The 11,010-nt window shown below is 40.2% G+C and overlaps 1 protein-coding gene across 1 annotated transcript; it reads left to right on the top strand.

Moving 5' to 3' along the window:
- Positions 1 to 188: 188 nt before the first annotated feature.
- On the top strand, positions 189 to 10,521 carry LOC131886497 (uncharacterized). Its single transcript, XM_059234863.1, has 3 exons — positions 189 to 1,258; positions 7,532 to 7,651; positions 9,206 to 10,521. Exons 2-3 carry the CDS (start codon positions 7,591 to 7,593, stop codon positions 9,511 to 9,513), a joined length of 369 nt encoding a protein of 122 aa, XP_059090846.1. The 5' UTR covers positions 189 to 1,258; positions 7,532 to 7,590; the 3' UTR covers positions 9,514 to 10,521.
- Positions 10,522 to 11,010: the final 489 nt, after the last annotated feature.

The following is an 11,010-nucleotide window of genomic DNA, read 5'->3' as shown; positions in this document are numbered from 1 at the left end:
ATTTTAAATTTTCATTTCCCCGTATGGAATTAAGTACCACCCATTAATTGATCTAGTGTTTAACTACCATTGCTATTTGTAGGATGGTGCATATTTTTTTCCGCTTGCTTATTCACAGTAGATGAAAATCTTGTCCCCTAGATCGGTCTGACTTATTCGATGGCTCCAATAAACGTGCCCTCCTTCTCTAAAGAGCAATCCAGAAAGGCTATCATCTCCATTGTCGTCCCAAAACATATCAAAGAGCAGGTCCTGAACCTTGCCAAATATGTGAGACCTTCATGGCTTAGCTGCTGTTATGTACGTTCATTCTAGCCCCAAGGCTCGGTAACGTAATAAAAAGCTGATCATTTACATTTCATAGAGTCAGCGAGCGAGGCTTTCCCAATTCCACACGGGCTTCGTCTCCTCATTTCGTCTCTTCTTTGTTCTCTTTTACTTTACATACTGTATGCATGTAAAAACGTGTGTCTACGACGAGTTGCTCTTCAACTTGGCAATGCATTTGTACCATGAATATGGATCCTTTACCATGCTCTCGCTGGTTGTCGCTTGCTTTTTTTCTTTCTTTTCCTCTTTCTTTTTTTTCTTTTTATCCCTCCCTCAGTTCCCCTCGTTCCAATGTCGACAATTAATTCTGTTCTCCGAGAGTTGACAAGTGGCACCCGGATAGACGGAGAATCATCTATCATCTCAGAGTTACTGTACATCCACACGCACACACGCCCCCAACGATGTTAATGAAACGGGGTCCGCGAATTGCGGAGGAGACTTTCGTTTCAACATGTGGAAACATTTATGGAACCATTTGGAACACACGAGCGCGGCCTTCGCCTTTTCTCTGGCTCTTTCTCCTTTTTCGTTCTCCGAACGCCCTGTTCCAAGTGTTCCAAGCTCCAGGGATGCCAGTCGTCTTCAACACTTGGATGGGTGCTGAGAGCGTCCTTGGGATCATTTCGTGCACATCTATGGGTTCCTCCTATTTGATTCTTCCTTGATGACTTGGGAACAGGAGCTTAGGATCCATTGAAGATCGCCTTTGCGGATAATTAAGATCTAAAGTGTCTTTGACTGGCAACACTGACAGTGAAATACCCTACTTTACTATTATTGTATGCGCGGCGATTAAACCCAGCGAAAACGTGTGACCATGAACTGACTTGGAAATTCCGTCCAATGAGGTTGAAGTCTATTGTCTTCGTGAAAAGACCGGAGTCAAGTTTCTGGATTTGTTGTGCAATTTGCAACTCCAAAGCAAGTAAGTCGTCAATTGTTTCTTATCTCGTTCTCAGTGGGAAGGCTTTCCATGTACACCGCAATAGACATTTGTATGTAGTCATCCATTATGTGTCTTGTTTACCTTGGACAAGTGCTAAAAAGCTTTTGTAGCGTATTGTGTTGGACCCGTAATGGGTATGCACTGCGACTACTTAAGTTCCCCTTACAAGCCCTTTCAACGCTGGCCTTTCAACAGAAAGACATCAATTGAAGGTGTTGAATAGTTTCGAAATTGTACAGGCCTTTATTGATTGGCCAATTTCTCGTCGAGCGCACTTTCAAATGGCAAAGGCCAGTCGTGATCCAGAAGTCAAATGGCCTAGCTCTAAGAATGGATGGTCGGATCTAGAGCTCTGAGGTCAGAGTATTGGCTGAAAATTTGAAAACAAAACCAAGGGGAATGCTGGAGGAGCGATAAAAAAGTATTCCCAGAATGCACTGGTCCATTTTTAGACGTTGAAATGACCTGTGAGATCATCTTAAACTGGCCGTAACACAGACAATGTGGAAGCTGAGGCTTGTCCCAAACTCCAGTCATGACTCAAAATTAATGGCTTGGACATAACTTGAAAAGAGGTTTCTCTCATACCCAAACTCGAATATGCCGAACCAACCTTCTCTCATCAAGCAAAGTGAAGAAAGAGCCTCACGTTCAGTAACAAAACGCACGATAATGGGTATTTTGGAAATAATCACTCAAATATAAACCAACTTATTACAAAACAAAAGGTTCGACTCGGTAGCTGAATGAATCCTCTCTGGCCAATTTTTTGATGAAGACCTGGTGTATTAGCTAGATGAGCCAAAGTAATGAAGGGAGAGATTGAAGTGGATGATGCATTTTCGAGTGAGCTTCTGAAAAGGCTACGTTTGCTTTTATTTTCCCTTCGTTTATATTTTTCTGAAGGAGAGCTATCGTCACTTGAAGGGCTCTCACAATGTTCTAATCTTCTCAAGGATATACAGTAGTTCATAGTACGAGTACATACACTTTCCCGTCAGCACTTATTCTCTCTGAGGCCTGTCTTATTCATGTTTCCATCAAATGTGTCTTCTATATTTGATACACATATACTGATTGACTGGCATTTCTATTAAGAGTTAGATGTACGATCCAGTCAGATGAACGTGCCTTATCAATTGATTAATGATTCTGCAATATGTAGCGATTGTTTACCCCTACCTACATACGAGCATGTTTGTCGTTGACTTGAGTTGATGAAAAGCCAAAAGTTGGTGGAAGTGTATAAAGTCTTCAAAGCAGTTCAAACAATGTCTTTTAAAAGAGGGTTCAAAACAGGTTGAAAAGGTGTTTTTGAACACAAAATGAACTCGCCAATCACAATGACATGGTTTCCTATAGTCCCAGATCTTTTTACAAACAATAAACTTCGGGGAACCAAAAGACCCTATGGGGATCGCTTTTTGGGAGGAAAGGATTGTTGCTGGGTGGTGGGAAATTGGCCTTTTCTATGACCCTCAATCACTGGTTGATGGGTGTTATATACAGTACCTTAGTCAACACGTTTAGGCTATCCTTGTATTGAATTTTAACCAAGAATTAACCATAGGTGGACGGACATGTATACCTTGGGGAATATTTCAGGTCAATGGCACAAGTCGAGATCACGTTCTAATGTTTGAAACTAGTGGGAGCTATGGTGGAGATGCCCCAACAAAGCTCAAAGCTGCATGGCGTAGCACTGAACTTACGGGTTAAACAAAACGCCTTGCACAGGTACCTAGCCTTGTATCGCTCTCCTTTTCTGATGCTTTGAAGCCTACTCTCCAAGACCACTTGAATCTGATATTAATAGAAAGCTTCATATAAGCATAAATAACTTAAAGCATAGACCACTGAAAATTATGGACGTATATCGATGACCAAGACTAGTCATCAGGGCTGCACCATTAGTCATGTCATGTTGCAGGTTTGTCATGTCCATAGCTTTCTTGAAGCTGAAGAAAACGCAATTTTCAACATATGCCTGGCAGCCATGATACCTCGACTAACAAATCGAACCAAAGTTTCTACAGACAGCCTATAGGTAATTGCGGCTGAATTGGCTGTTTGTTATGACTAGTCTTGGTCGAGGTACGTCCACAATTTTCAGTGGTTTATACTTTAAGTTATTTGCGAACAATTTCTTCATGTTGAGCAGGTTGAGGGGAAGACCATTTGATTTCAGAAGTTTTTGGAAGGCGATTTCCAAACCAGGTATCTTTCTGGGCCTATTTAATGTCCAGAGGTTTTAATTTGGTAATCTAGCTTCTTGTACCTCAAACTGTAGATCTGTTTACCAAACAATCCCCGCGTCTGTGGATTTTGTTAATGAATCTTTAGGTTCTACGAGCTGATCTTTCAGTCACCCTGGCTTCTAGCTACTCTCCCCCACGCGACATCTGACGGCCAAAAAAACTTTCGATTTGTGCCATTGCTTCGCAACAGTCAGGCACAACCAAACATGTTACTTTGACATTCATTGCTATGTTTGTGTCATGTTGTAACGAGAAACGATGTCAAATGTGCTGCCTCTGTTCACTGTGTTAATTTTTTTTAAGAATATTCGTGATCGCCACATGATTAGAATTCAACATTTTCTATGCAAGAAACTATCTAAGTGGATTTTCATAATACGGCCTAAAAATTGAATTGGTAGTAAGTCCTTTTTTCCCCCTTGTATAAGCACTTGTTTTGCACGTCAAATACATCGATTCAAGATATAATTATCTCTCAAAATAACGTTAGCTTGATTTGAATCATGGTTTTGAACATTGATGAGCAAGATTATCAGAGTGGCATGTGAATGTCAAATTTGTACTCATGAAAGAGAAGCTACCATTGAACTCTAAATAAAGAAAAAATGCCACTTGTACCTAAATAGAAAATGCTATGGCGAAATTAGTTGAAATAAAAGTGTCATGTAAGCGACATTTTTCTAATTTTAAATTTCTTAGCCTTGGCATCAATTTACTTCAATGGAAAACGTAATCCGTTAGAGGCGTATTTAGTCTTTTTCAAGCCGAGAAAAGTAGAGTCCATAGAAGGAAAAGCCATACCTCAAGACACCTTGGTTGGCCGTGCTAGTTTTTGCAAGACTATCTTTCTGCCTTTGTGTGCCAAACGCCAAAATATCGGATCTTTTGATGCTTGGTCCCAATTTTTTACCTCGTTTTGTGACCAATCAAGGTGACTTTCAGACTTCAAAACTCCATTAGATCATGGCCAGGCGCCTTTCAGTGGACTTGAAATCAAATACGAAATGTGGAAGTCAAATCAAAATAAGTTTGTCATTGTTTCCCTTTATTGGGGCCCCAGGTATTGAATGAATTTTAGGTGTGCGATCAAACTCCACCATCTGTGTACATCAAAAAACATCTCAAGTTTGACCTGGGTTTTGTGCTTGTGTAAAATTAATCGATCGCATAAGTGCATGCAAAATGAAGGAGAAATATCATATGCATTGCTTTGTTAAACGAGTTTGTCTGGAGTTTTGAATGTGTCCACTTATTCTAAGGTTGTTAGCAAAAAAGAGATCAAATCACCCCAGTTTCTGCTCTTAATCTCCCATTTTGGAGTTCAATTTATTCGAAAAAAGAAGCCAAAATCGCAGTTTTCCGCGTTTGCTCAGCCATAAAAAAATAATTTAATATTAGCTTAAATGTTGGTTTTATATTTATTTTCAATTCATCTTTACCCTTTACCCTCTTCTTTTGAAAGTTATTGGCATCTAATTTTCAACTCTTTTTGTACCTTTTACCTACCTGTCCACTTTTCTTTCTTCCTTGATATGTCGTTGAAATTTTACAAACTCATTTTTTTTAATTTCCTGCCCAGTTTCTGGTGAAACCAAGTTTTTGCTTATCCAGAATCTGAGGGTCAAGAATATGATTACAAAAGGTACGTTAACTATTTGATTATTCAATATTGTTGGTTCTTGAACAAATCATTCCTGAAATAAATCAATAGACAACAGTGCACAACAATAGGGACCACACATTTTACAAAAAATCTGACCGAACTGTTTCAAGTTTCTCAGCTTTTAACATACAGTACAAGTCACTTAAAAAAGAACTGACTGCCTTTGCGCACTCATTTCCAATTGGTTATAGCAAAATGTCCCATGAAATTCATTTAGAGCAATCCTCACCATGGTTGGGCCGCTTGAAAAGCCCGAAGCCAGGCCCCGTATAATGAAGAAAATCATAGGCATAGGCAAAAAATCTCTCTGTTTGATAAAGTCACCCACACAGCTTTCATGCAACATATCACTTTTCCAATATTTTGAAAAACGTAAGGGAAGGATATTGCTAAATCCAGAGCTTCAACATGGTACAACGAACTTATGCATGCCAAGTTAATGCAACAAGAGACCTTGACTGATAGAAAGACGTAGCAAATGACTAAGTGTGTCTTTCTTTGGAAGGACCTAGGACGCTGATTCTTTGTGGTCCGTGTCTCGTGCAGAATAACCTGGAATTGTTTATTAATGAAGTGGGTACCATATTATTTACGACATCTTGCCTCTCTTTTCTCGAACAATGTCAGAAATTCCACTGACAGTGATGGTAACAAAATATTTGACAATTACTTATTCAAATTTGAAACAAAAACGCTCATAATGAGTGAAATGAACTCAAGTATTGCATCCAATTCTGCTTATAACTCCCTAAAACGATGTGCATGTTTCACACGGAGTTTTATAGACAGTGCAACGTGACCTCTCAAAAATCGTTAAATCAATACCCTGACACGAAAGTTACCAAGCTTAAAACAATGAGAAAAAGTGTGATCTTAAGCATGGTGCAATCTAACTTTTTGTGTCTCAAGTAGCTTGTCTCGTCATGATTTTTTTTTGTTCAGGAAGTAACAAATAGAGTGAGCTGATCATTAAAGAGGACAGGACACGTCAATCGATCACAGCAAACATGACGACAAGGCCGCCAGTTGTGAGCCTTGCCAAGGCAGCACGAAAAAGGGCCTTCTCTATTTCACTCGCTCGATTCCCCCTGACCTTGGAGCCTTCTTTGCTCACTCAATACGGGGATTTCCTCGGAAAACGAGACCTCAGAAATCGCAGCCAAGCATGTTTGATCCTTCATAATCAGAGATTGATTCTCCTTCCTTTGGCAACGGGTCCACTTAGCGATGAAGACACGAGGATGACCTTCAAACCCACGTGGAAAGGTTCCTTTTAGCTTGGTTCTTCCTTCCAGTGAACACATATTCAGTAGCTAATAACGCTCAACTCTTGTTCCATTTGTGGTTCCCTAGCCACGCCCAACTAATTCTGGCCTTTATGTACGTAGGTAGTTTTGTGGCGCTCACGCACGCTAATCTGTTTTCAGCACAACTTGTGTAGGACCTTTTAACTAATGATATCAAAAAAGGGCACGAAGACCACGACATATTTCAGGGACCAACTGATCAATCCAAGGATCCCTATGCGCCCTCTCTTTAACTCAATTGTTGCTGAATGCAATCAATGATCAATCAAGTTGTACGTTCAATAGCATATCAATGCTTTTTAGGTTGCATGAACTCGATCTACAACAACAAGGCAATATTTGCCGATCGGTTGTGTTTATGACTTTTTATGAAGCTATAACGAGGGTGCATGCCAGGTTCCAATCAGCTTGAGTGGGGACAAGAAAATGTTAAGGGAAAACTTACAAAGTTATAAGTGAGTCTCTTTTGTTAATTTGTTCTGTGCCAATTTCGGTGACACTGATTGGTGCGAAACAAATGGGTTTGAAGGTGTGACGACACTGCTTCTGGTATATAGCGAAATCTACATGTACCCGGATTTTGTTCTTTTGCTGCCATTCAAAGGAAAATGACACTAATGAGCTCCTTCACAACCCTTCTTTTCAAAAGCAATCTGGTGGCCAAAGGCAGTTTTTCAAGTAGATTATAGGCCATTTACGAGCCTATGACGAAGCGTGAAAAACACCTTCAATTTACAATTCACTGGAATGGAAAAAAGCCCAAGCTTTTGAAATCTGATTCTATTCCTGCTCTTTCACCCATTTTTCGCTTCTCGTGTCATCAAAACTTTCAAGTGGAAACGACCATCCATCTATCTGTAGAGCGCGTTGGCAAGTTTCGTTTCTGTACTGTACTGTGTTGTAGATGGAGGCCAGAAACTTTTCACATTTTTCCTACAACCGCTGTACGAGTGCTCCAAACTCTGTGACTTTTGGACCTCATTTTCCTCATGGAACTAACAAATATTTTTTTGTTGTATTTCAGCGCTTGAAACCCTTGGATAGAGAGGATAGCTTTCCAAGGTTTCCCATCCTTCCATCATAATGGCTCCAACCAACAAGGAAAACATTATCCTGAGGAGCATTTTCAGGAATGGAACATTAGGTAAGGGAGCTTAGCCACCCCACGAAAACACAGTCCGAAGGTCATGTTAAACGATCAAAGCCTTTGTTATAGCGAGAAGGCACGAATGCGAGACCGTATTTGCTTAGAAAACCACCAAATCAGTTTCGAAATGTTTTATATTCAAGCAATCTTTCACTTTCGAGTTCGGGATGATTTCTGATAGTTGCCTATGTCTATCCTGAAATGGGCAATTTATGCCCATTGCCTTGAGATCCCACTTGGATCACTGACTTTCCATGGAACATGAGTCACTTTTTGCCGTCTTCAATGGGAACTGAGAGCTATTGGTGGGGAAAACTCCACTTTTTGGGTTCAAATCGTGGGTCGAAAAAATCACGATCGAGAGAAACCTCTAGGTTTTGCTTTGAAACTCTTGGTGCGAAGAAATGCAATTCAGAAAAGCTCTTTTTTATCTCCCAGACAATCCAAGCTTCTCTCATAAAGATTAGTTGGCTCTCTCTAAAAATAAAGAACATGAAGAAACCAGTTCAAGAGGCACATTATGCAAAAGGAGATGATTCGAAAAAAAAAACCTCAACAAACATGCTTTGGGGTTCGGTGAATGTTAGTTGTCTCGTAACACCTCCTTTCATATTAATTGCGTGTAATTACTCTCGCTAAGGTTCAAGGTCCATGCCAAGGCAAGTTTTATAGTACATGTCATTGTTTGGAAGGCATTTATCTAACCACCAAAGAAACTAGGGATACGTTGGTTCATGGACCCCTGAAATATGAACGGGTACGCCAAGGTCGTGACTTGTCATTTTGAAAGAAGGTCAAAGCATTTTGTTTTTTCTCGAAATGAGACTGACCCCAGACTGCAACAATAGCGTATTTCAATTTTCATCTCGATCGAACGATTGGGTCAAAAATGGTCTTCTCTCCGAGCTCATTACAAACCTCTGGACAGAATGAATGAGCTAGCCCTCTGTTGGTAATCAAGTCACATAAGAGAGCTAACTCAATCGTTCTGTGCACTGCTATGTACTGCGCTTTGAGATGGCATAACTTTTGAACCAATAGCTTAAATGAGATGAAAATTGAAATGTATAATCATAGCGACCTAGGGCCAGTCTCATTTAAAGTAGAATGCAATGCGTGGCTTTTAATCGGAGTTGCTGACTCTCAACCTTAGGTTCCCTGTCCATATTCAGTGTATTCTTTGTTGGTTAGACGGGCTAAATAAAATGCTAATATTTCATTCTTTGAATGTAAACTTAAAATGTATGCAAAACCATCCGCTGAATGGATGATGATTTTCCATGCATAATTTCATTGACTAAGCGGTAAAATCATGTGTCTAGGTTTGATCAGATCAAATAATCTATTCCGCTAGAATCTCCATTTTCAATACTATTTTTTAAGTGCTAAAATGTTGCTCTTAACCAACCACATTACGTACACTCTACCGCATTCAAGTTGAAAGGGTGATATCTGCACCATGAGATCATCCCTATTTGCTCAAAGCACTTTCAAATTGGCGTGAATTAAGTGAAGCCTAATGATTTTAATTGGCCTCTTCCACTCTTTCAGGCACGTATGGCGAAGTTGTTTCCATCAACACCACCGATGAGATACCTCTGGCCTCCAATTTCACCTTGGAGTCCATTCTGACCAACATGACCCAACTCACTTTGTTCGGTGACAAACAGGGGGCTAGTGATAATTTTGGCAACCCTGAGGCCAATCCCTGCTTCAACTCCACCCTCGTGAAACTGGCCCCAACCAATCTAAGTGACATTCCACCCAAAGAAGTGATCATTGTCATACTCATGCTTCTGCTGTGGCTCTACTCCATTCTTCTCACTCGAAAAGCATGGTATCGCCTTCTAAAAGAATGAATCGTCACTGTCCAACTCCAATGTCCACGCTGACTGACATCGCTCAATTCACGCCCGAAAAGCTTCTTAGGTATCAACTCACTCGACACAACCAAATAACTACAAAAAAGAACAACTGTATCATTTTGTAACCATGAATAATCACAAGAAAGCTTTTGCACAGTGTAGCGTACTCTGACTTGGGTTCTTTTCGTGACTCCAATTTCCAGCCAAACGGAAACATGAACGAACCATTTCAGCCTTGCCAATCGCAGCCATCATAGCCTTAATTTCCCTTTGCCGGAAGAGGAAAAAAAGCAATATTCGAGTTTTCAAATAAACCACGAGCTGAAAGTGTAAAGATACAAGCGGTCCTTTAGTAAAGTGTGAACACTGTTAAGACATAATTATAACTCTCAAGTTCACAAGGGAGGGTGTAATCAGAGCCGGTAATGGACAGTTTGTTGGTGTAATTGCCCCTAAAGATCAAATTGGCAAAACAATACGCACTAAACGCAGAAAAAACCTCGCGGATTCCTCGAGATACGAGTGGGGACAAATTTGCTGGTTGGTTCATTATGGTCGGAGATGGTGGTTCGAGATGATCATTGATAGATGGCTTTTGAACCCGTCATGTGGCAAAATCACAAAAGGGGTCCCAGGGCCATGAATTATGTGATGCAAAGCGGATGCGTAATTAAAACCCCTTTTTGAGATGGATTGAATCATAATGACTGCAAAAAGGAATGCAAGACCTCCGTGGTAATTTGAGTGGTAATGAGCATCGATCGAGGATACCGTGCATTTTGATCGAATATCCTTAGTTGGGTATACCCTTTGGGTTTGAGTAGATGATGTGGGAGAATATTGAAATATCGAAAAGCTCTTTCAGATCGTTCGCTTGATTCGCTTTATATGCGTTCTACTTGGTGCCTAGGTATGAGCTTGTCTCGTTAATTTTTGCTCCATTTTGCGGTCACCATTTTCGGTCGTCTGTTAAATTGGACAAAGAACTACTCGAAACATGGACAAATAGGGTTTTAAGGTTTGTCTTTTACAATTTATCTCTGGATATAAATCTAAAGTTTGAATTAGAATTCTGCGTATATTTGTTTACAACGTCAAAAGTTAGGCGCGTGAAATAAAACAGAAATCGTTGTCACAACAGAGAACAAGCTTTTTGTGTTCGTTCAGTGTATTGTGCTGCTTTCAGTTTTGAGGGTGGATTCCCGTTTACGATAAATCAGCAGATCTTCCATTGAAATCAAACTTAAATTGCATAGTTTGGGACACGCAATCAAACAATGGAAACTGCTCATTCTTAGCAGCAACCTTCATGTCCATTGACCAGTGGTTCTTGATTCGAAGTATCGTGTAAAAAGGAAAGAATGCTCTGAGCAACAGATATACAGGTAGTTTTTAAACTTACGACCTCAGAGGTTGTGTGCAGTCTCTGAAATGTATCGTATTTAACGAAAACAAATAACACCCATATTCTGCGGACATGTTTATTTTCCT

The sequence above is a fragment of the Tigriopus californicus genome, chromosome 9 (assembly GCF_007210705.1).
Source record: "Tigriopus californicus strain San Diego chromosome 9, Tcal_SD_v2.1, whole genome shotgun sequence".
Lineage (NCBI taxonomy): Eukaryota > Metazoa > Arthropoda > Copepoda > Harpacticoida > Harpacticidae > Tigriopus > Tigriopus californicus.
Note: the sequence above shows the minus strand (reverse complement) of the source record. Positions and strands in the feature narration are given on the sequence as shown.